General features: G+C 42.2%; 1 protein-coding gene across 2 annotated transcripts in view; it reads right to left on the bottom strand.

Moving 5' to 3' along the window:
* LOC133111459 (polypeptide N-acetylgalactosaminyltransferase 18-like) overlaps positions 1-27,149 on the bottom strand; it is a 76,594-nt gene that overhangs the window by 23,168 nt on the left and 26,277 nt on the right. For both annotated transcript variants that reach the window (XM_061221835.1, XM_061221836.1), the window contains exons 2-6: positions 16,688-16,883; positions 13,794-13,960; positions 4,847-5,030; positions 3,317-3,514; positions 981-1,095 (exon numbers count right to left, since the gene is read on the bottom strand). In XM_061221835.1, the coding sequence (XP_061077819.1) occupies positions 981-1,095; positions 3,317-3,514; positions 4,847-5,030; positions 13,794-13,960; positions 16,688-16,883 (860 nt within the window). The remainder of the gene's footprint in view (positions 1-980; positions 1,096-3,316; positions 3,515-4,846; positions 5,031-13,793; positions 13,961-16,687; positions 16,884-27,149) is intronic.

Below are 27,149 nucleotides of genomic sequence, written 5' to 3'. Positions count from 1 at the left end.
AAATGTAATCATACTTACAGAGCAAAGAGAGGCTGTGGGATCAATTTATCAGCTTCATTTATTTTATTTTAGCTTCACAGGGCTAATATTTTTCATCATGTGCTTTAGCAGCTGGTGCAAGGGTCAGGGAATTTCAGCACTGATGATACAATCACCGAATTTAAACGCATCAAATGGCACACACACAAAATCAATAGCAGCTCTCAACGGCAACTATTGCTTCTGTAGTGCCATTAATTTAATGAGAGCATTTTAAAGGCAACTACTGCGTTGATAGAAAACCCATTCCTAGGTGTGCAGACACTAAAATCGATGTGGCTTGATGGGACATACAAATGACTTTTTCAAGGCCCCCTTTTTAATTTTGGAAGAGCACAGGCTGTAATCTGCAGCCATATAATCACCATTACATGCAGTTTGGATGTGAGTGTGTGGCTCTGAATGTGTGAGGTTAATCTGTAGAAGAGCAGCAGCAATTTGAGCCTCCTTAGGATGTGCTAAAAGATGCTGGGCTGAGTGGGCAGACAGTGTGGCGTTTCGGAACCGGAGGAAAATAAACCGACAAACCGTTTTCTGATTTTAGCGTACATTCCGTGTAATGCATCTCATGTAGTGAGTCTTCCCTGGAGTAAAATCCAGCTATGACCAGCTTGAAATGCCAGCTACCAGCTGTTTCAAAACATGGCTTGAGCTGTTTTTCTTCAGCAGGGTTATTCATTGCACACCTGCATCACTGCTGTTATCACTGATGTGATTAGGGGCCAGGCTGCATTAGCAGGAGGGGTGGGAGGTCTTGGATCAGGTAGGTATTTTATAGAGGATAACACAGGCACACCCTGCCCCATTTCCTCCTGCAATGGCACAGCACACTGTCCAGAGCCATAGACAAGCCACCAAAGAAGGAGCAAAATACTATGTTCTGTGCTTCTGTTAAAACAGGTTAAATTAATTGCTTTAGCTAATGTGCCATCATTACTCACCCTGATACCAAGCTCCACATTTTCGCCCCCATACACCTCCATCCCTTCATCCAGAAGACCAATTTCCTCAAAGTACTGTCTGTCCACCACAAAGCAGCCAATCAGAGCAGGACTCCTGTGTGAAAACAGTTGAGAGGACAAATAAGCAGTGAGAAAGGATGCATTTTCAGTACACAGTTTCCAGGTTTGGTCAAATTGATTCAATTTACCTTCAACCAATGATTCTTCCCCGCTTTAGCGTGGCTTTTTAGACCCCTCCTGTCACGTCGGTGCCCTTTTTTCATTGTGTTTTCTGTGTATTCACTCCTTGCTCCGCTTCCTAACATTTGTCTTATGTCCCTCTTTCCGAAGTCCATTCTGTTCTGCCTGTTCATTCTTTTCACCTGTGTCTCCGCCCTCGACTCCTGATATGTATTTAATTCCTGTCTTGTCATTTGTTTCGCCTGCTACTTGCTCATTAGTTTTGTACTGTCCTTTTCTGTTCTTGTTGCTAGTTCGTCTTCTCCTGCACCAGATTCGTGTATTTTCCCTGTTCCCCCTTCACCTGTGACCTGACACCCTCAGGTGGCACAGTGCAGATGGATGGTCAGGATTCAGGACTAGGGGATAAATTGCTGCACCAATGACGAGTAGTGTTTTAGCACACTATGCAGAAAGACAGACTGAATGCTTAGCTAGCATTTCAGCTGTGATTGTTATACCACCTACACTACTTGTTATTTTTTGGCTTTATGTACAAGGAAACAGTTTTCATTAAAAAAGCAGCCTAAAGTTATGTAGATGTAACAGATTATTTGTATACTGAACAACAATAGTAAATGCATTTGCAGTGCAGCCATGATCAATGGGGAAAGCATTTGTACTGTTTTGCGTACAAGAGCTTCCAGGCCCTGACTATATTGATCACAAAAAACACTTCTACAAGAAACTGATGCAATAGGGCAGTACATCATTTACAGACTACAGCAACCATTGATCCCCAAGACAAGTGCCTAGCTCTCCCCGATCGAGCAGCACATTCAGCTATGCTTTCCGTGTACTGTGGGTGAGCTGTGGGTGTATGCATTCTGAGTCCTATACAGACTATATATCCAGCTCTATGCATAAACTGGCCTGTTTCCACCGGGGTCAGGAACACTCAAAGCTGAACCTTCCCACACAAAACAATGGAAATATAAAGCCAGCGCTACTGAACTGATTCCCAATGGACAGCTCCTTAAGCGTCTTTGGTCAAGCTGAAGTTATGCATGTTATCTAAGAAGGTATTCAGTATGGCTTTGCAACACCTGCTTGTCTGTGATATTCAGAGGCACTGAGACCCGTAATTTGACCACGTAATGAGAGTGCAAATTGGTGATTTAAATAATGACACCACAAGCCATCATAGAGAAGGTGTTTATCTCCCTCCAATTTATGTTTTGTATACAAAAATGGTGAAGGAGGCTTCAAATTAACGTCAGAAGAGCTGCAATCTGGAACCGGGCGGCCACTTTCCAAAATTGAAGCAGGCTGCAACACTCTACGTAAACACAGCAAGTCTATTTAAATGCACCATAAAAACACACATCTACCCACGTCTACATCTTCCCATGGGGCGACATGGCTCAGGCAGTAAGAGCAGTCGCCTGGCAGTGGGAGGGTTGCCGGTTCGATCCCCCGCCCGGGCTGTGTTGAAGTGTCCCTGAGCAAGACACCTAACCCCCAAATGCTCCTGACGAGCTGGTCGGGGCCTTGCATGGCAGTCAATCGCCGTCGGTGTGTGAGTGTGTGTATGAATGGGTGAATGGAGAAGCATCAATTGTACAGTGCTTTGGATAAAGGCGCTATATAAATGCCTGCCATTTACCATTAAAGACAGGATTTCATACTGCCATTTGAAAGTTGATTGGGTAACTGTAGCCACCTAATGGGCACAGTGCTGCAGTAACACTGCACTGACTGAACTGCAGATACCCCATGGGTGAGGTGTTGCAGTAACACTGTTCTGCCCTTCTGTAAAATCCAGCTATGCCAGCTTGACCAGCTTGAAAATTGAGCTGATCGCGCTGGTCAAAATCTGGTCTAACTGCGTATGAGCTGGTCAACCATCATGGCGAAGCCAGTCATAAATTTGGTCTAGCTGGATATGAGCTGGTCAATCAGCCACTGCTGGCAGCTTGTCTGAGCTTCAGCATGTCAAGCTGGGAGATGGTCTGAACTGGTCAACCAGCTAAACCATGTTGAGCTGGGAGGTGGCCTGAACTGGTTAACCAGTTACCAGCCATTTCAAAACCTCAAGCCTCAAAGTTTGAGGTGTTTTTGTCAGCAGGGTGGAGTGCCCTGACAGGTGAATTTACCTGATTGGCGCAGAGTTGTTCTTCTGATTCCACCAGGATTTCGGGGGGTTCAGGTAGCGACACCAGAGCTCCCAGTCGAAGCCCTGCGCAGACAGGGGGTACTCCTCGATCTCGAATGTGTCATACTTGATGTTGTCAAAAGACGGGGATATTATTCGAGTTCTGTCCTCCTTAATTCTCTGCAGAACAGGTTCAGCCCTGGAAGGACAAAAAATGAAAATGAAAAAATCTTTCTCACCAGAACAAGTTTCTTCAGAAAGTTACAGTATCAGCGGAAAAAGAAAAAAAATGTTAAAATGAGCAAATATGACATATCTATGATGATGCTGCACGGAGGATTATGCAATCTTTTCCATCTTACCAGTAATTTCACAAAATTAAATGTATTCATTATGAAATCTCTCCCCTGTGGCTCAGGGTGGTGTGCTCAAGAAAGAATTTCAGATAACAGACCTACAGATCACTCCCGCTTCAGAGCTGGCAACTGACAGGGTGGCTCAGAGCTATCAAGAGTACAGTTGTACAATTAGCAGAGGTCTCTGTAGCTGTAATACTGTATATCCAATACTACTGACAGGGGAATAAGAGCGGCAGAAACACACTTCCCTTCAATTTACACCCTTAAATTCAATTCAGACTGACTCGAGATAATGAATAGGAAGCTTAGTGTACATGCAGAATAAGTCACCAAGACCACACATCCTATTGATCATTGGCCTCCGTGGTCGGCGTGCCTTATTAAACAGATGATTTATATGAGACGATTATGAGGAGGATAATCACCCCTCTCATTTATGGATAGCAGTCAAAAAAATACAATGAATTTTCTTCTGGTATTTTCTTCTTTTTGCTCAGTTCAGTTATTGGATAGTCTGAGCTGCAGAAATCACAGATGGAATGCGATATAGCAACAGCAAATCTCACTTATCTGTAAGTAATCTTGGAAGTAATGCAATTAGCATAGGTGAAGTGTGTATCTATGCCTCTTACAGCAGCAGCAACACAAAGTAAATTTACTCAAATAAATATTTATAATTTAAAATAAGACTCTGGATTTATGCATTCTTCAAAGCGGAGAATTCTCTGTTTGCTAATTTGATATCTGGCTTAAATGCAGTGCTAGAGCAAATTTCTAAATGTTTTGAAAGCTGATCAAAGACTTCAAAAATTTGGGTCAGGCTTTATGGAGAAAGATTAAAAGGCTTGTTAAACTCTCTAAGGGAATTCATTCTCCCATCACGGGGAATGATTGGTAAATCTGACACGATCTGTCGCCACAGACTCCACACCTACCTCAATAACACTGAAGTGTTTCACAGAGATAGGGATCTAGGTGTAAGAAGGACGATTTTTAATTTTCTTTTAAACTTACCCCATTTATTATATCATTATAATATTTAAAACATTTAAAATCCATAATAACTGATAATCAATAACTGATCATTGCAAATACTGCAAATCCTTATTTGATCCAAAGTGACCCGTCTTCCCGCAGGATGTTAGGTGAGGTACTTCCCGTACGCGGCTCACCATCCGATGTTGAACTCCACGTGTGCGTCGAACAGCGCCACCACGGGGGCGCTGGCGGCCCTCCAGCCGCTCACCCGGGATCGGATCAGCCCCTCCTGCTTGGCGTGCCGGACCACCTTGATGAAGCCGGGCCGCTGGCTGTTGGTCTCGTCCACAAAGTCTTGCAGCTTCTCCTTCAGCTCCTCTGCACACAGGGGAGAGCGCAGCACAGCGCTGCTGCTCAGTCCACAGTGAGCTCAGCACTCAGCCAGGCTCTGCTGAGTCACAGCGCAGGCTGTGGCCTCCTGCCTCCTGCTCAGCACGCTTCGGCAAACGTCTTTTCAAACCTTTTAAAATCACATCTCAATGTCTCAATGTTTCTCCCTCTATATACAGTATCAACTAACACCTCTCTCTTTATCTCATAGGTCGAGACAAGCACCTAGACAGTGAAAACTTCAATGATTATAACCATAGCCTTTTCTAGCTCTTATGATGTTTGTTCACCATGTGAAATGTTTTTGTTTTGCATCGGCTAAAAGCATCTGTTAGTGACTAAATACATTGTAAATTGGTGTCTCCGATGGACTGCTTTCATGAGTTATCGGTAAGATTATGGGTTGATACACTGGGCCGTATGGAAGTTGGCGTGTTCCCCATCCCTAATAGAGCCATACTCCCCACAGCACAGCACTGTCAATCTGCCTCTTCACTGTTAATGCTCCTCTCCGTTTAGCCCCACTGCTATTCCCATCTCTTCAGATTGTTAATGTTAATCTGTCGAGACTGCTAATATTCCTCTGTTCAGGCTGTTAATGATAATGTGTTCAGGCTGTTAATGTTCCTTTTCTGTGCTTAATGATGTCCCTGCCAATCTGTTGGCATTCACTGCTGCTTGTTTCTGGTGACGGGGCTGAGGCAGTCTATTTATCTGAGAGCTTTGTTCTTTGTTCTGAGAGTAGATGATGCATATTGTTTTATTCTCTTTCAATAGAAACGGACAGCTCATATTCTGGCACTCAATTAAAACAGGAGGTGCTAAGACGAGGATAAAAGATTCACGTTTCAGCATTCTGGTTCATCAGTGAAACAGTGTTATATGCTGATAGCAGTCTTATATACCCAACAGCTATACCACCTGGGTGCGCGCTAATGAGGGAGGCACTACCACCCTAATGAACTCTCCCTTTGAGAGAATATACCAACGCCATCAGCATGTACCCCAGGCCACTGTTAGCCTTAAATCTCTTTCACTAGAAAAGACTCAAAGGCAGCGTTAAACCCCAAGTACTGCGTCAACAAGCGGTGATAATAGTGGGTCGTCGGCGATCAAAGATGTTTCAGACACTAAAGGGGAAAAAAATGAAAAAAACCTTGGCTTTAAGCTGTTTTTCCACGTTTATACTTGCCTGCATCACACACAGCTGCAATGGGATTGGATGTTCTATGAAAGGTCAGTGTCAAACGACAGTAGGTCAAAGTTTAAACTTTGAGCGGCGTGACTCTCATTAATTTTGAGTTGCTGCCATATCTCAAGCATTTTGACACTGATCATGTGCAAGCAGCTTTACTGTAACTAAAATGCTTTACTGTAACTAGAGTAGATATATTGTGAATGTAGCCACTGAATGCCACTGTCTGTTTTTAACCAAAAGGAGCTGGAATAAGAGCTCAATATACAGGCTCTGATTGGTTGTTCTGATCTAATTAGCTTGTTCACCTGTGATGACGCTATAATTAACACTGCCGTCAGCACATAACGGATTTGCTGCTGAAGCCAATATTCTGAAAGGTTTGAATCTTTTATCATCCTTCGAAACATAGTGTAATATTGTTGGTTGTTAATTTCTCTACTCCAAAGGCTTAAACCACAGTATATTTCCAATTCTGAAATGTCTGTGCCCTCAAAACATCCTCTGGACTTACCATTTGCATAACATTTCACAGACATTCTGGCAGTGTGGACTTTTCCACATAGATGTTACACCCGGGTATGAAATCTAAATGCTAACTGGTATTCTCTTGTGGCACAGAATCACAAAGATTTCTGAGATTGTCATCATAGCCACATAACTATATTTATGCCTGTTGTGCTAAGATAAGATACAGATAGATAGCATCACATCTGCTATTTTAACCATTCTAAATGTTCACATCACTCTCAAATCCAGCAGCAAAAGCGTTTAATGTCCTCAGAAATGCTAAAGATGCTATTCCCCTTCCTGGGCTAAAAAGAGAAGCCATGCCATCCATTAAAAAGAATGAAAATAAACTAAATTCATAAATGATGAGAACCCTATAGATTCTAGAGTAAATCCATCTAGTGTGCTCAATGACCTGGAAATGCAAGTCATTCAGAGTCTGTGGCCGGCTGTAATGAGGATTCAAGGGGAGTGAGCAGAATCATTAGCGTTTAATACGCTTCTATCTGACAGCTGCCTTTTTCCACACGGCTGCTGTTGACTCAGCTTTCAGCACAATATAAAAAAACACAGACTCATGGGTATTCCAATGCTTATTGATGTCTCAACACCTGACATCACTGTTCGGAGACCAGTGATTTTATTGCTTTCCTCAATACCCATCAGATGCCCATTTGTTTCTGTGTGTTGTGCATCATTGCCTCAGTGCATCGATATTCGAGTGTGGCAGGAGCGCTAAAGCTAACAGAGGATCCCCTGGTAAACTGAGGAGGTAATGCTAACAGTGAATCAACTGCCAAACTGAAGTATTATTGCTAACAGAGGATCGCAGCATAAAAACATCTCCCGCAGTGGGCGAAGGTGGGTCCGAATGATCTGTCACTGCCTGTTTCTGCAGACTGAGAGACAGCTTTAGTGCAGAACTGCCAGGCCTTCACCGCAGATACCTTGTCACACAGGATCCATCTACAGCTCCTGTCATACGTGCGCAAGCCCGACCACGCAGTCAGAGCGTCTTCCCACAGAGACTATACTGTATTATAATTACATTTTATGCAGAGCAGAGTTCAGAGTATGAACTTACGCAACATACCGTACATTATTTGACATTAAATCAATTAATACATTCAAACAAATTCTCTTTGGGTACAAATGAGTACGTTTCCAAAGCAAAAAAGGTACAAATATAATGGTGACTAGGGGTACAATTTTATGTGACAAGCATTTTAGGCACATTTCGGACTGTTATTTCTGAGAGTGTGGATATTTTTTTTGAAGCAATTCAGAGTAAGTAACTTTCAAGGACTCAATGGCAGTGCCCTGCCTGGGAATTACACCCACAACCTGCTACTCCAGTTCCTGAATCATTCTTCTACACTGCCACACTAAAGACCCTGTGAGCTGCTTCAGGAGAAAAATGGCCAGGTACAGCATCACCTGGGAACAGCAGCTGTTTCTAACAGATCCTGGCCAGTTCGCCACCACCACCTGTGAGTGGACAGAAGTGATCTCACAGACACAAAGACAGTGTTCCTTTAACACTGCTATGGGTTAAACACTTTGAACACGATACTATCTTTGACCTGGGTTAAATACAGACTGAGAAGTCCTTAAATGCACACCAATGAACTAATACACCACAATTCTAAGTGCATAAGCAGAGCATGAAGGGTATATCACACTGATGGCCTCTATTGTACTTTCCTCTAGGGTCTTCTTGTCCCTGTTTCTGATTTGCACTTTCTTGTATTTTACTTTATGTAATCTTGGGAAGGATTTTGAAGGGGAACCATGAACAGACATGGCTTGGAGACTTGTGATCAGTGGGTCGGGCCCAGTTGACTACCTGACGATAATCTCTAAATAATTCATCTCAAACAGCATGAGTTTCCCTCATCATAATCCCAACTGGCACAAGGAGAAAAAAACACAACAAAGGATATCCTTCCTGTGGAGAAATGGAGGAAAACTCATTTAAAAGAGTGGATAGGCACAAAGGAGAAGCCCAGTGCATTATAGTTGTTTTTTCCTCCCATTGTCTTTCCCTGTGTATGCTTCTTCTGGGGGGGCTGTTTCTAGCATGTTCCAGAGCGAGCTGGTGGTAGAATAAATGCATTTACTTGGAAATATCTTGACTTACATTATACTCTGTATCTCCAGTTGTGTTTTTCCCTTTGTGCCATCCTGTAACAGGCGGTGTGTTTTACTCAGGCACTGCAGGCCTGTTGGGTTCCTCAGCAATGCCACCAAGGGCTAGATGTATTTCAGTTCACAAGCCTGCTTCAGCTGCTTTGATCGGGTTTAGTACAAACAGCCTGTGGTGTAGAAAGAGCTTCTGAAGTGTTGTCTATTGTTGAAATCCGGAGGAAGTAAGAGGCCTTATCCCTCTGCAATCCGCTCACAGGCAGTCAATGCAGGCTTGTGATGCAGGAGCCCAATTAGTGTGCCAACAGGAGACCCAAGAACTATGAGCTGTATTTCAGTAGTGTGCTATTAACACTGCAGTGTCATATTGTTGTGAAAATGCATGTACTGTATTACTGGAGAACATCATATGCACCATCAGTTGCTACCATGTGACCTTTGCTTGAATGCTCTAATCGAAATGTTGATCAGTTAAAGTATGAGATTATTTAAAAGAGCTGTTATAGTCAGCTTTTCCTTTTCTGCTGTATTAGATCTGTTTAATCTGATTGGAGGATTCCCCCTGGCACCAGCTTAGCCAGAGTGAGGCTGTGACAGAGGAGGGGTTGGAAGGTTATAGCTTGGTTAGGATTTATAGGTCCATGTCGGCACTGTATCAATGATTTAACAGAGCCCCGTCTTTAACACCAACTTAAACTGTACCTATATTGGCATTGCTCTGGCCCACATTGGCACTGATCTTGCCCACACTGGCCCTGCTCTGGCTGGCTATCTGACCATGTAAGTAAGTGTGCCAGCTCCTGTGGGGCCATGCTGCTGGACAACATGACTCATATGCTATACTAATTAGCCCACCATAACTGACTCATCAATCACAGAAAATGGTCTGAAGGCAGAAGAGGGCAGAACAAGCTTTAAAATAAATTAAAATAAATACTGTATCCTGTTCTGTATCAGAACTTTTGAGGGAATTCAGGATTGTTCAGTTACATTTGCTATGTGATATTATAGAAAGAAGAGAATATATTGTATACTTTATTCTTTTATTTTTTACAATGGCTTGAACCTCAAAATGAATCCATTTGCAGAAATGAATCTGGCTGCTCCTGAATGCATACAAATGACTTTCAAAGGACCGTAAGTTGTATATATAATTAGGTGATTTAAAAGAGGTCGAATTGATTGAGAATAAGAATGATGATCAGCGTTGCTTTGCAATTAATCACAATGAGCCTCCATAACAGGAGTAACATGTTCATTACCTAAAGTCAGACTCAGAGCTGAGAAGATCAATTTTTCATAAACATGGACACACAGTGACCAGGAAAGAAAAAAACCGGAAAAAAACGAAAAGAAAAGGTAAAACCAACAGAAAGGCACAGCAGTGATGCTGCCACAAGGCCTGCTGTGTATATTAAACGCATCTAACTGACTAAGCCTGTCAAAGGCAATTGCTATCCTAGTATTATTTATTCATACTAATGCATCCCATGATTTACAGTACATTTAAAAAAATGTGCGGCTTGCTCACTGGAAAGCTGCACATATATACCACTGTATATAAAAATTAAATGTAGGCGCCTTTCCAGAAATATATATTTTTCATGATAGCATTGCAATTACAAAATAACAGGTTCAAACAGACAAGGGAAATTGAAGCATATTCTGAACAAAACTTATCCCGCACATTGAGTGCATTAAAATCCACAATTGTCTCATAAGAATGAATATTTGAAGTCAGCAGTCTGCACAAAATGCTTAAATCGCTTGCTTTCTGACATCACAGCGTTCCACCGCTCCACAACAAACAATATCAGTGGAAACACCTGTCCCTGGTCATTGTGCTCCTGGGTAAATTCACACCCCCGGAATTCAGAGAAGAAAAGCTAGTGAGATTCCTTTGGGGACAACGGAAACGTTCGGCCTGGGGCAATTTGCTGCTTCAGACAAACAGTGGGCACACAAAGACACATTTACACAGCTACAGGGTTGCTGTGGGACTCTACATACATAGCAACCCTGCTATAGAGGCAGCACAGCAAGGAGTCACAGATATGCACAGGTCCACTCTGTCATGCTGTGACATGTTTGCTACTCTCTGGGAGATCCATGGTTAGGGAATCACTGTTCATCACATGCCTACTGCCAACAGTAAGCCTGAAGCAAACCGTTGAATTTGTCGGCAAAATATTTTTTTCATTACTGGTGAAATAACAAAACAAAAAAGTTTGGTTCAATAAAATAATGCTTAATGAAAAGATATATACTTTACTTAGTGTTGGTAAATGCCATTAAATTAATTAAATTAATCAATAGATTAATCACTTTAAACCAGTTACATATTAATACAAATAATGTTTAGAAGTATATTATACTATATATTATATATAGTCTATATACTATATATATAATAATGTAGACTATATATTAACACAGTATATTACTACAAATAATATGTAAATAACAATTTTGACAGCACTTAAGATGATTTAAGATTTAATGAACAATTAAGATTATTTCTTTTTCCGTTTTTTTGTTATCAGCATTTTTCTTCACTCTATTTAGACTTTCTTTTTTTGCCACATTTTTGAGCATTACAAAGGTTCTTGTTTACTTTGAACTTTGAAAGTACATTACTAATTAGCCAGCAAACCCACCAACATATCTACACAGCTATTACCTGCCACAAACAAGCTCAAAACAAGCCTCAACAAACAGGACTAGACAATCCTATTGGAAAATGCATTGAAAACATCACTGGTGTCTAAGTGACCATGTAGAATAAATAACAGAAACTAGGCCACTCTAATTACAATGCACATACACAGGATAGTGTAATACTCTTGTATGCAGTTTAGTGGATATTCTATAGCTTTTACATAGCAAGCAAAAGCTGTAATTTCTAAGATATGCTCGAGTATATGCGTGTTTGTTTCTGTTAATGTTACAGCCCCACTTCATGACCAATGCAGCAGATTAAAGTGTTGCGTCTAAACAAACCGCATAAATCACAGTGCTGCACATATTTCACTGGGCCCTCTAATATGCAACCACCCTGCACTTTCTTAATGGCTGCAGATCCACACTGCCCATTTGCAGCTCATATTTAACAACAGCAGATTGGTCTTCTCTGCTAATTAGCTTCATTAAATTGCCCTGTCAAAGTCACAGCACAGGAGCTGACAGCGGTGGAACTGAATGGAGCAATAGCAAACTCCCCCATTTTGTGTGGGAATTTCCCTGATTGGGAAAGTAAAAAATGTAACCTTTGTAAAGACTTCTTCTTTTAGAATAGTTTTATCTTTACTAACAATTTAAGATTATTTGAATATTTACTTCTTTAAGCTTGGATCAGTGTTTTATATTGGCGCCTTAGGGAGGATCTTAGGGAGAGTGATCTGTAGCTTTTCTAAATATCTTTGTACGATGTTTAGAAAAGCAAGGACTAAATCTTGTACTACCCCTTTCCCTTGCTCCTGAAAATAACTTTAAAAGAAAATAACTTTAAAAGTTGTCTCAACCCTCACCCGTACCACGTTCCTAACCCTAATTCTAACCATAACCATAATTATAGACCTGGTAGTTGTCAAACACAGGACTTTTCTATGAAAATGGAGGAGAAAGCGCTGATTTGAGAAGGCAATGTCCTCTCTAGTTCTTATACAGTTCTGTGGGGTAGAGTCACAGAACTGTTCTGTGGGTCGACTAGCCCTAGATAGTCTAATGGAGGTCACAGAGCGGTGCTGAAATAACCACAGGAAGCGGACCATAGGGATGGAGCCCAGTTGAGCTAAACGGCCTGTTCTGGTCAGTATGCACACTCATGTTCCAACATGACGTGCAGGCTTTGTTCTGCGATGCTTTGCATTATTCATGGCTATCATCGTTCGGCTCATTCAGGGGCGGGTCTGAGAGAGGGGACCGCACCGTGAGATGTCGGGACGCCTGATCGCCCAGGTAAGGTTGACAGAGGGTGTTAGTGAGCTGTCATCCTTTCCTTTCCTCAGAACGTATGAACATGCTAATGGAGCATTGCTTAACCAGAGCCATATGACACACGCTAATGCTCCGTACACTAAACCGTTAGCGGCTGTGAGCATGACAGCTCTATACAAATCAAATTGAACTGAATTGAATTGAATGTCAATAACAATAAGGATGCATGTATCAATTAGGGTGAATAAGAGTGAGACTTTCATCTATCCGTTTTGACACCAGATGGTGAAACAGGAGACAACATTTATCAGCCATCATAACAGCAGCCCCGGCAATAGGGAGAAAAAAGAAAACTATCAGTGTAGATCTGATAGAACGCTCCTGCAAACAAGTTGGCAAGTGATTATCAGAATGTCAAACAGGACGTGAGTGGGTTTCCTGAGCGGAGACCCCTAAGAGCTGTTTCAGAAGACAGAAATGCTACAGGCAATCTCCACCATCTGATTTTCACCTTTCTTTTCTGTTAGAAAACTGGAAGCTTTGGCAGAGAGTAGCTCAGTTCACCCCACATGCAGTGGAAATTGGGGTGTTCCGGGTGAGTGGGATAAACTGAGCAGCACTAAGATAAGTGGGTGGGGCAGTGGGTGCCTTAGAATTGTAAGAACTTGCCTCAGCTGCAGATATCTCGCTACATTCACAACCTAGGCACAATAGTTGCTGAGATTGCTATGTACGCATCTAATTTTACAGTCATAATTTATTCAGTTAGCAGATACTCTTGTCCAGAGGGAGCTATAGAAAGTGCATTCAGGTAAGGTGGATGAGAAAACAGAGTATTACAAACACGGAGTCATTGCAAGAAAAGCCGTTTGCCAGAAAGTTCTTGTCCCACTTTATAGCAATCCCGCAGCACTGATGTGAAAGATAGAGGGATGAAAGAGGAGGTCAAAAGCAACGGCACTCACCGCTGCTGCTGTTGTCATCCACCAGTACGATCTCTTTGAGGAGGTGGGAGGGCGTTCTTTGGATGGCAGAGTGGACCGAACGCAGGATGACCGACAGTGCCTCGTTTACGAAAATAAAAACGATGCTGACCTGCGGGAGGTCTGCGGGATATGAGCTGTTCTTGCACCTGCAGGGAGACAGACAAGAGGAAATAATTGGTATGCCTTCACTGGATTTGGCATAGAGCGAGCACATTACTTCAGGACCCACTGGGGCCAACTATTTGTAAAAGAAAGTTTGGTTTGCTTCATGTGGACCTGGCTGCATGGAAAGAAAGCATCAGTGTTTTAATGGACTTTTTAATGGATTAAATTATCATCAAAACCACCCATTTAATTAGTGTATATTTTCATATTCAACTGATTCAATTCAATTAAATTAAACAGCCTTCAGGAAAAGTTCTAGTCAACCAATCAATCAACCAATCAATCAATCAATCAAAATCCCTCAGCTCACATACAAGAATAATTTAATCTGACAAGAATAAATAGATCCCAAATTTCAGAATCTGAAGTTAGGCCCGGACTCCGTGTTCAGGAGGATAGTACATTTTCTGGGGTTTTTGAAAGCATTTCAGCTTAAGTATAATGTTCTCAATTAGCCCAGCCCATTTGTACGGTAAAGAATATTTTAGGTAATTACAAAAATTTCTTAATATTGGGTCATTTGGGGGTTTCTGAAATACACTTTAAATAACTCAAAAGCAGCTTGCACGGTGACGAGAGGCTGTACATATAAACATATATATTTTATAGGGTTTATTCAGAATTCTAAACATTCATATCCAGGGCAGATTAGTAAGAAAAACAGAGAGCAGTTTGTGTTGCTCATTGCACCACAGCTGCAAATCCCGTCGGTACTAACCCATTCACTGCAGTATTCATGCAAGTAAAGTTATAAAACTACACCAGTTAGCAGTTAGTCAGCAAGTGCCATATTTGCAGCCCATCAGATAACTTGTCATAAGAGTTTCATCATCTCTATTGTTGTAGTTCCATCGCAGTCATCTGAGCACAATTATTTTCTTCTTTATATTTCAAAAGGGGTATGGCGTCACAGTATCTCCAAACAAATTAAATAAAAGGCTTTGCTTTTGAGGTTTTACTCACATATTTTTGACGTTCTGCAAGCATGTATTCAATAGCAATAATTGGACATTAGCCCGTCATTTTACAAGGGATTAAATTAAATTTGGAAATTTGGCACACAGATAATTGTGCAGCAATAATAATGGAAAGGAACCACTGAGCAGACTAGTTCGACTGAAAAGACCAGCAAATGGACCTTTTCAATATTCTTTGGAACAACTATCTCAGCTATTAGGACCAGTTTGAATGGATGACTTTCAAATTAGCATGGCTATTGTAACTGTCAAAATATTTCTCTCTGTATAGTGAAACAGCCTAATTAAATTAGAGCAGAAAATAAATTACAGGAGGCAGATACGTTTTTATTCTGTATTGTCAAGCAACTCTAGTATTGCAATATTATGTTATATGTTATATGTTAAACTAGATATGCATAATTGTGCTGTTAAACTAATTATGCAAATTAAAGGGAAAAAATCCCCCTCCATTAAACAGAACTGAGTATTAACCAAGCCATGCTATAAATTATAATGTGATAATCATAATACTATAGATTTGGGCAGGTATATAGGCACAGCCTCTATGTATAGACGTGATCTGAAATTATCATATATTGGAAATGATTCTATAAACAGCCATTTACTGTAACAGTACTTAGGAGGAATTACTCAGACACAGCAAGCTGGGAAAATCTTCAATAGCGAACTGGGAGACAGGGAAGATTAAAATGTCTGTGTGTGTGTGTGTGTGTGTGTGTGTGTGTGTGTGTGCCAGTGTGTTTAGTCACAGTGGATCTGTCTGACAGCTGAATTCATTTTGGAGACATCCAGCCCAGTTCAGCACGCTGCAAAGGGCAGGGAACATCTGTCCCTTCATTCAGGTTTTTGCCTCGATTACAGAAAGCTATACTGAGGCTTCAGTGAGCAAATCTTTGGCACAGCTGTCACCAAAAAGAGGTTGCCATGGAAGCCAGGACAAATACACAGACTACCAAGGTTCTGTTTTATTGTATGCTTCTCGCACCTCTGCAGTAGTGTTCTTTCAAAACTATGAGAGACAGATTATAGAAAGTTATGTCTTTCAAATCAAAGCAGATTATACATGTACAATTATGGAAAAAGCCATTCAGGAGTGAAAGGGCAGTACAAGTACTGTACATTCCTTATATCCAATTTAGAACAATATTATTGCAGTATATACAAGCACATGTGTTGGGAGTCAAGCAAGTCCCCACTTGTCTTCACACACTACGGTGTGATTTTTTAAATATATGAATCAATTTCCATAGTTCAAAATTGACATAACTCAAATTTAGGTAGGTACTTTCTGTACCTCTTACCACATCTGCATTAATTTAGTTGCAGCCATATGATTGGCTGATTAAATATTTGCATTAACATGCTGGTGTACAGGTCTACCAAATAAAGTGGTCACATGTGTATGTACTGTGTAACTGAGAAGGAATTAGGGAAGTTATACTGTATATAATGTAGGACCCCTATAGGTCCCCAAATTTAAACCATATCAGTTAACCTGTTGTACTACAGCCCTGAATTCAAAGTTTGTCTTTATCTCTAATTTGCTACTTTGGCTTCATCGATCACAAATATTTACTGGGTAACTGTGTTTGGAAATAAAAAAATCTGTAATACTGAACACATTATCTCCTCCAGGCCACTTGGGTAATCCCCAATCCAACTGGCTCTTTATGTAGATCTGAATACATATTCCCAGCATGCCGTTGTGGCCTGTATGTGGCAGATTACCCATCAGGCCTCAGGTCAGGGATGTGCCGATCCAGGGCAAGCCGGTCGCTGAGGTAGCTGTTGTAGCCGTAGTACTGGAACTTCTTCAGCGCAACACGCCGCGTCTCCGGGCTCAGGTCCTGGCCCCAGCGGGAGAACAGCGATGAGTCCGAGAAAGACTCCGCCGCCATGTTCTCGTCCGCCTTTGGAGGCGTCTCTGTGGGGGAGGGGGGGGGAACGTTACTCCAATGCCAGTCCAATGTTAGCATAATGTTAGCATGACACCCCTGTTAACTTCACTTCACTCAATAGTGTTCTCCATTCCAGAATTACACAAACCCTGCTTCTGAATACTGGTTTTATATACCAGGAACACACAATCTCTGGCGCGGAATAGTGCTTTACATATCAGGAAAACACAATCCCTGGCTCTGGATAGTGCTTTACATACGAGGAAAACACAATCCCTGGCTCTGGATAGTGCTTTACATACCAGGAAAACAAAATCCTTGGCTCTGGATAGTGATTTACATACCCAAATAACACAGGATAAACCTGTGTAAGTACAGTGACAAGCTCTCAGGAGGACGATAAACTGGACTGGGGTACATACAGCTCTCAAACAGCCTGTCTGTATTTGTGACTGCTTTGTCTACCACAGGAATCAAATTGAATTTAAATAGTCGCACTACATTACCTTCCTTAGCAATTCGTCACTAATTTGTTGTGTACCAAAAGGCCAGGATTTAATAGGCCTCCTTTCTTTAAAGACATGGTTTTCAATGATAACACCCCAAACAGCTGTTATACAGCAGGGCACTGAATTCACTCACAACATCAATACTGCACAGGAATACAGCCGGGAATGCTACTGTATTTATGAACATCGATTTTACAAAACAATGTCCTCATAAAACATATGGAATATGAAACTCAGAGGGTAATTACAGAAAGCTAATGAATAGCAAGGCTATTTTAATATGGCCACTCCAGTGCATTTCCTCATACACAGTAATTCATCCCTGCTGTTGTGGGGCACTGTTACCCCATGGTAGTCACTGCTCTTCTCTTACAGCCACGCATAGAGCAGATACCAGTCCCTGGACTGCCAAATTCCCCACATTCTCCGGATTCTCCACATCAGTAATATCTTGTAAATAATACTACATTTGGATAACGGTCCAAAATATCACACATTTCCATAATATCCTTTCCTAAGCTTCCTTTCCCTCGGTTTCAATTATTAATGTGACCTTTTCTATCAGAGACGCATCAGGACATCATGAAGAGGAAATAACAACAGTCGAGTGCGCAGAGCTTTTCTGATCACTCTTTCTCCTTGTTGTGAGCACTGTGGATGCTGTGGTTGGTTTTCCGTAACATCTAACAATGTTACCACACAGTCCCTGGAGTTCATCTGCATCGCAGATACTACAGAAACCAGAAACGCCACACCAGAGAAAGAGCGGCTTTGATATCTGAGTTCTAGATACACAGTTCAGCAATTCAGCTCAGTGAGAAGTGTGCTGTACTGAGATCAGCCATGAACACTACTGTAATTCAGCTCAGTGAGAAGTGTGCTGTACTAAGATCAGCCATTAACACGACTGTAATTCAGCTCAGCGAGAAGAGTGCTGTACTGAGATCAGCCATTAACACGACTGTAATTCAGCTCAGCAAGAAGAGTGCTCTACTGAGATCAGCCATGAACACTAGGCTAGGGCCAAGAGTGGGAGCAGGCTGAGTCAAAGACAGGGCTGTTAGCAACTGGCACTGAGTAAGTGTACATCAATTCTTCTAGATTCAATGGCAGGAAATTCTGTTTTAGTACAATGAGGAAACAAAGTCAAATAAAGACTGTTCTTCTTTGTCGAAAATGTATGTGGAATTCTATTCAAAGAGGGAAAAAAAAGTACCTCAGACTAGGCATGTGCCGATATTAAAATTTCACTGTACAATTATCTTGGCCAAAATTTTCACAATATACAATATTATCTTGACAATTATTGAAATAGGATGAAAGTCTCAAAACAGTATTTAAAAACTGCAATGACTTTTGGAATTCTGAAATCTGCAGCTTATTGAAGTAGCATTTATTGAAGTAAAGCCTATTTTTAAACCAAGCAATAACTGCACAGTTTATTCAGAAATAATTTTAAACATTTTGGCCGCTTTTAGACAGAAACATTTAAAGAGCTCCATGGATTCTGGTAACATTATCGCGCGCAGCAGCTACAGATGACCTTCCAATAGTGCACTGGGTGAGCTCAGTACTGAGGAGCGTTACGCTATATTCCTGCTGGGGCCAAATCATAGTCATTATTAAGCATCAGGTTTTGAGTTACAAAATAATATGAAGATCCTCTTGAAAGTGTATAATTTTGGCCTATGCCCTCTTTAGAGAAATATTATTTTTTTGTTAGACTTGCCACTGAAAGTTAACCCCAACCAGCAGAAGAGGATGCAAAAAGCAACGAGCAATTAACGGAGCCCCAGCGATTGTGGAAGTGAGACGGATTTTCAACCAAACATGACTTGACTTGAATTGAACTTAATAGAGTTGAACTGAGTCGAACTTTGAAGTGTAAACTAATTGCTTTTTTGCTGCATATTTTAACACTTTAGTCAACACACACAGCCACTGAAAGTCCAGAGCCTGGGGCTTCTATTATAGCCAGCAAGAAGTGAAAAGTTGCATTGGTTATTCACTCCTGCTAGGGTGGTGGATAATTGTTTGACTTTTACGTTTTTGATAGTCACTACAATCACTACAGAGTCACTACAGTAAACTAACTCAGTGCCAAACTGGACAAGGTTATATTCCAGGTGGTCCACCATGTTCACAAGTTCACAGAATGCCTGAGGTTCCCCACTCTCAGTGCTCCATTTTATTGTAATTCTCAGCATCAGCCCTTGCCTGAGCTATCTGCATTGATTCATTTCTCAAATAAAAAACACTCGGCAAACCGATTTTAATTTGTCTGTTTAATTTGTCCATTCGATTTCCAGGAAAGGAGTTGCTACTGCTACAGGGCTGGGAGACAAATATCAATATTGGAATTGACCTCCATGTGGAAGATAATGCCCGTGAAAAATAAAACAAAGACAAGAAATAAGAAACATACAGTACGCTGAATATTCCATACTTACTGTAAGAGTTTTCTGTGAGTTATACGGCTCCAGGCTATTTTGAATAATTTTCAATAATGCATCTAGATAGTTTTAACTCCAACTCCATTGTATTGTTCATGTCCAGATAGTCTTTAATAGCCTGTTACTGTACTTGTAGCAGAAAGTACATTTCAAGCATGGCGGTGAATAATGTTTCATGCAGTGTTCACAGTGAATGACTTAACAAGGCTTCTTTCCACTCACTGGCCGAAATTCATTTGTATCTCGATGTTCGATGGGAGCTTTGAGTTTGTAGAGCTTCCTTGGCCTGAGTAGGGTTTTGTCTCTTGTGGCTGTTTGATATGATGATAGAGATACCAAATGGGGACATAACAGAAGTAGTTTATTTACTCATGTTTAACAGAAGTAGTTCATTTACTTGCGTTGTGTAATGTGGATTCAGAATGTTTTCATTTACAGATATGCCGCTTGAGCATGCCTAATTCTGGTGGAAAAACCGACATACTCGCCAAATGCAAAATCCACGTGTTATTCCACAATTTTACAAAACAAACAGAGCTGAACTCTTTTTTCTAAAAATGGAAAAAAACATGGCTGAAGTCACTGTTCCTTCACAACTGGAGCCAGGCTGATGCTGTGTGGCTGTGACATTTTCAGCAGCCTACATTTATGTTTCCCATTACCTCATGACCATTACTCTACCTTTGGGCAATTTATCCCATTTTTCCTGGCAGATCCTCTCAAGCTCCGTCAGATTGGGTGGTAAGCATCTGTGAACTGCCATCTTCAGGTCTCTCCACAGATGTTCTATGGTTTAAGCCTGGACATTGGCTGGGCCACTCAAGGAGAGTCAGAGACTTGTCCCAAGTTGGCTGTATGCTTTGCATCGTCGTGCTGAAAGGTGAACCGTCGCCCCAGTCTGAGGTTGTGTGCACTCTGGAGCAGGTTTTCTTCTGTATTTGGCTGCTTTCATTCTTCCTTCAATTCTCACCAGTTTCCCTGTCCCTGCCGCTGAGAAGCACCCCCATAGCATGATACTGCTGCCACCACCATGCTTCACCATAGGGATGGAATTAGCCAGGTGATGAGCAGTGTCTGGTGTTCACCAGACAGTGCTTGAGGTTCTGCCCAAATAGTTCAATTTTTGTTTCATCAGACCAGAGTATCTTTTTCCTCATGCTCTCAGAGTCGTTTCAATGCCATTTGGCGAACTCAAAGCAGGCTGACATATGCCATTTGCCATATGCCACTCTACCATAAAGGCCTGATTGATGGAGTGCTACTGAGATGGTCGTCCTTCCGGCAAGTTCTCCCATCTCTGCAGAGGACACCAGCCAATGTAAATCTCAATAAGTTGAAAGTATTTTCTGGTCAGCTATTACTGTTATATTGCTGTGTATCCACTTGTGTTCTGAGTTCTGAGCCTCATTGTGCAGGATCGAATCCTGACCCTGCCAGCGGTCGTGCAGGGGGCTGCACAGTCAGCCAGTGTGCTGCCAAGGCAGGGAGAGTCGGTTCGCTGAGATTCACCTGCTTTGGGTGATTGGGTACCTGCTGTCTTTCTCTGTGAATTATTATTACAGAGTAGGGCTAAGCGTTACTGCATTGCTGAAAGCGTGACAGACAGTAGCAGTATATACTTTTGCCGTAATGAAAATGGATGAGTGCTTTTCCTTCTGAGAATAGCGTTTGTCAGCATTATCGGCCGCTCGCAGTTAAGATTCACGGGGCTCCATGTGCCAGACACGCTGGCATTGCTTCCGGCTGTGTATCAAAGCCCCAGGCTGTATTTCTTTACATTAATCTACCTGCCCCATCTTACCCACTAACTAACCCAACAGCAACCTGCGCTCCTATCAGACAAAACACCTTACATGTGACTCAAGGGAGGAGTAGGAGTAGAACACATAGGGTGTTCTTTGCCATGGCTGATTTGAGTTCATTGTTAGTTCCTTTGTGAGAAACACACTCCGGGACATGGATTTCACTTCAGGGCTGGCAACTTCAAACTCTGAGCGAGCTCGGTGTTATATTGCGACTTCAAATCTGATCATGGGAAACACAGCACGGCTCTATTTCTTAATTTGACTGCTTCTGTCCTCTCTCTGCCAGGCTGTGTGTGGGCAGAGATCTGTTTCTCCAGCTGAAATCTAGAGCTCAGCGGCTCTCAGAAGTCATGTGACACGAATCCCATTATACAAATGAATGGGGAGTAAAAAGGAGGTTATGGATTAGTCGGTGTACATCGAGGGCACAGGCTTCAGCACAAAACAGGCTTTAAGCACAGGCTTCAGCCCTGAGCGCAGACTTCAACAGACTGCCAGCTTCATGAGAGACAAAGCCAGAGCTCTGGTGTGTGAAACCGGCTTCAGTTGAGAGACACGGAGTTGTTTGGCTTTCTCAAAGGCACTCACACCCTGTTTTCTAATGCCAGTGCTTGGAATGGAGGATATAATTTCTCTCTCATTACAGCAAACAAACCCAGTTATTCTGCTCTCAGGTAGGTAGCGGCAACCTGTACAGTGAATGACATCAAATCAACTGAGATGACATCCTTTATATGAGCCCAAAAACTATTCCTGGAGCATTGGAAAACCAGTCTGTCTGTACTGCTTCACCAAAAAACCTGCAGGTAAAAGGAGGTGGAAAGAGTTATTCTGCCAAACTGACCCCATTCAGAGCACCTGGCGTAACAGCAGAGCCCCTCGGAGAACAGACCGGCTTTAACCCCGATCAGTATCATGAGTCAGTACCACTAAGTTCACACAGAACATTCCACAGAAAAATTAACTGCTGCTCATTCCCCCTTTATTCCCACATGAGAAAAGTTGCTTATTTAAACAAAACCAAAATTAATGCTGGAATAAAGTTTAGTGGTGAACAAATACTTAGATGGGGCTTCCCAAACCCTCCATACAAATTTCAATATTGAGAATTGCGGACCAGAGGGAGTTTTTAGGAGTTACTCTGCACATACCAGCAAGTGTTACTGAATGAACAACAACCAAAGCCTCGCAGGTCACGATATCACACAAGTAGCGCACGAAAAACACAAAGGTCAATCTCCAGAGAGCCATTAAAACAGAAAATCTAGTTCACATGACCAAGCCCAAAATACAGCAACACAAATGAAAACCAACAATATCAGAGTTTTTCCTTCAAGGGAAATTCCCCTGATGGGAATTAAATTGACTTGCCTCTCCTCACAACACAATTTCCGGCAGAAAAAGGGCAGAGTCAAACAGCCGTTTAAGAAGCTCAAATGTTTCTGTCCTACACCCCAGCAAATAAACAAATTTGATCAGCAAGACTGATAAAGAGCAGTAAATGTCCATCTTTTCCACATAACTCTCTTCCCTCAGTCCCACGCTGATAACACATGCCGTCCCTGTTCCACATTGGTGCGGCGGGCTGTGGGGTCTGGGCAGGCTGTCTCTGAGACAGATGGGTATAGGCTGGCATAGGGTGTCCCAGCTGAGACTAACCATTCCCTGCAGTGTGAGCAGGAGCAGAGCATCCAAAGCTCTCAGAGGGAGGGAGGACGATGAGACCGTTTAGCCCATAAATCATACTCGATCTCACACACAGCCTCTCTAACACATACCAATATACTCTCGCACACAAACATTCCTCTCACAAACACTGAATCTTGCTCACTCGCATAGAAATGTAAAACCTGCTAGGCACACATATAAAATGTCTTGCACAGAAACAAACATTTGAGGGATTTTGTGTGAGTAGGTGAGAGAGAATGACTGTGAGAGTGAGAATGATAATCTGTGTGATCTGTGATTTGCATGATAGTGCGTGAGAGACCTTAATGGTTTACCTGAAAGAGTATGACGGTGTGTGGGAGAATATAATGGCGCGTGAGTATGATTTATGGCCTAAATAGAGGGCCACACGCACGTGCGCCCACACACACATGCACACATACAGCACACACATACACAGTTTCCTTCAACAGCCTGCAGCTCACTACAGCTCCAGCCCCACTTTTAAACAAGCTGTAGCCAAATTAATTATCATTCAACCTTTATTTTTCACCAAGGCTGGATGAATAAGGAGAGCTTGGTCTGTGTTTCAGCCCAAATGACCCACGTCCTTGACTTCTAATAATAAAGGTGAGGGACAATCACATTAGGCGCAGACATGCCCAGCAGCCAGTAGGGACCTCAGTCCTGTGTAATGGCTGGAGCTCAGCAGGGTTGGACGTGAAGCACTTAGAAGGGGAGGCCTCCTCAGAAAGGCTAGTCCTGATTCATTATGGTCATTAAAGCCCCCAAACCCCCACAGAACGTATCTGGGTAAGTAATGCGGTGCTCAATGTGTGTCGCCGAGCTATAATGTTACACAACGTATCTAATTAAACCAAGTATCAGCATCATTACTTTTTAAACCTATCTCTATAGCATGATCAGTACAGTTATAAAACATCCTCTCCACTGAACCACAGGCCTCTGACAAGAAACACATAAAGCATTCTTGCACAATGCGTCTGTACATGCTAGCCGCCAGCCTTCTCAAACAGTGAGTTCTTAGAGAGCATTTCTGATTCCCAGCTTTGTGATGCTTTCATTGTGCAAAATGCGATTTATTTTGAATATCATTTTAACTGCCAATATTGAACAACCTGAAGAACAACTTGTGATAGAAATACCCATTCACAGAAGCTTTCAGAGCAGTTTATACTTATGGTAAGAGAGTGACCAAAAATTGGCAAGAAAAGCAAGGCAGTCCCATATGAGAATGCTTAAAAAAAAAAAAAAAAATGTATACATATAATTTTGTTGAAAGCAAAAAAAAATTTCTGCTTACATTTGGTGGTGTCAGGAACATGCAGACAAATATTAGACGGCAATGCACACAGCATTACTCGGTTCACATGGCTATGAGCTCAAAAACAGTCCATTTCAGCTCCCATTCTGGATAAATTAATATGGTTTTAAAAATAAAAGCCATGCATAGTGATCCTGAACATGGACTGAAAAGAAAACATAAATATGATAACACTCCAATAAATCCAGTGTCATTAGCATCCTCATGTTTTTAACCACCAGCTAACAATTTCAAATGATTAGCATCACTTTCTGTGAATAGTTTACCATGCCCATGACATGACTGATCTCACAAAGCCCTCAAAAACTGTATGTCAGCTCCAAAATAGCATAATACTGTACATCATATGAAATGTCAATGTAAGAGAAGCAAACCCGGACTAAGCGCTGTAGATTTACTAAAATTCATGAAAACACAAACAGATAAATATAAAAAAGTGCTGTGATTTTCACGCCTGTCTCTCCGTGCGAAGGGAAATGTGATTAAGTGTACTTTGAGACAGGCAAGCGTTCACAGCGGCAGCCACAAAGAAGGATTTATGCTTCATCTCTGGAGTCAGTGGTTAAGGACTACTTAATCTTTCATTCCAAATATTACTTTTCCTTATTGGGAGTATAATCATGTTTAAGAGATAATCTTGCATCTTCCACTTTGAGAGAATGTAAGAGGGAAAGTGGTGGTAATGTTGTAAGAGGGAAAGTGATGGTAATGTTTTAGGATGGAACGTGATGGTGGTGCTGTAAGAGGGAAAGGGATGGGCATGTTCTAAGAGGGAAAGGGATGGTCATGTTCTAAGAGGGAAAGGGATGGTCATGTTGTAAGAAGGAAAGTGATGGTAATGTTGTACCAACAAAACTCCAACAAAGTCTTCAAAACATTCTGTTGCTATATAATCAAACCAGGTGTCTAATTTAATGTATAATAACAGCAGACAAAAATGTACTGTAATGACAGCAAGCAATGACAAACCAACTGCAGGTAAAATAATTTAAAAACAAGTGTGAAAATCACACCAGAATATAATCAATATAAATTGTACCATTATAATCGCATTAATCAACTCCACTAATGAAAGTGTTAGTTAGCCCTATAGGGACACTACAGACATCAGTTCTAGTATGCCTATAGGGACCCTAAAGGAATCAGTGTGTCTTCATAGGGAAACTAAGGGGCAACCTGTATTGTAGTGGTTAAGGTACATGACTGGGACCTGCAAGGTTGGTGGTTTAATCTTGGTGATTCAAACCCCGGTGTAGCCACAATAAGATCCGCACAGCTGTTGGGCCCTTGAGCAAGGCCCTTCACCCCACATTGCTCCAAATGGCTGGCATTTTATATAACGCCTTTATCCAAAGTGCTGTCCAATTGATGCTTCTCATTCAGACACACTCTCATACAACAATGTAATGCTATATAACATGAAATATAAGACTTTACTAATACATTTGCACTTGCCATTTAAAAGATGTGGACTAGAGGCGGACTAGACCGGAACCAATGGGTTTTGTACACTAACTGGATATTTAAAATGTTATAATGTTTATAAATAAGTCATAAAACTATTTGTTTGGGCTCAATAGGGACGCTTACCCTAATCCCAGAATGAGACACTGCAGCCACACTCTCCGGCTCTTTGGGGTATGACTGGGGCAGTGGTTTGGGGTATGACTGGGGCAGTGGTTTGGGGTATGACTGGAGCAGTGGTTTGGGGTATGACTGGGGCAGTGGTTTGGGGTATGACTGGGGCATTGGTTTGAGGTATGACTGGAGCAGTGGTTTGGGGTATGACTGGGGCAGTGGTTTGGGGTATGACTGGGGCAGTGGTTTGGGGTATGACTGGAGCAGTGGTTTGGGGTATGACTGGGGCATTGGTTTGAGGTATGACTGGGGCAGTGGTTTGGGGTACGACTGGGGCAGTGGTTTGGGGTATGACTGGGGCAGTGGTTTGGGGTATGACTGGGGCAGTGGTTTGGGGTATGACTGGAGCAGTGGTTTGGGGTATGACTGGGGCAGTGGTTTGGGGTGTGACTGGAGCAGTGGTTTGGGGTATGACTGGGGCAGTGGTTTGGGGCATGACTGGGGCAGTGGTTTGGGGTATGACTGGAGCAGTGGTTTGGGGTATGACTGGGGCAGTGGTTTGGGGTATGACTGGAGCAGTGGTTTGGGGTATGACTGGGGCAGTGGTTTGGGGTATGACTGGGGCAGTGGTTTGGGGTATGACTGAAGCAGTGGTTTGGGGTATGACTGGGGCAGTGGTTTGGGGTATGACTGGGGCAGTGGTTTGGGGTATGACTGGGGCATTGGTTTGAGGTATGACTGGGGCAGTGGTTTGGGGTACGACTGGGGCAGTGGTTTGGGGTATGACTGGGGCAGTGGTTTGGGGTATGACTGGGGCAGTGGTTTGGGGTATGACTGGGGCAGTGGTTTGGGGTATGACTGGGGCAGTGGTTTGGGGTGTGACTGGAGCAGTGGTTTGGGGTATGACTGGGGCAGTGGTTTGGGGCATGACTGG

Source organism: Conger conger, chromosome 15, assembly GCF_963514075.1.
Source record: "Conger conger chromosome 15, fConCon1.1, whole genome shotgun sequence".
Lineage (NCBI taxonomy): Eukaryota > Metazoa > Chordata > Actinopteri > Anguilliformes > Congridae > Conger > Conger conger.
The sequence above is the reverse complement of the archived record's forward strand: the minus strand, read 5'-3'. Positions and strand labels throughout refer to the sequence as shown.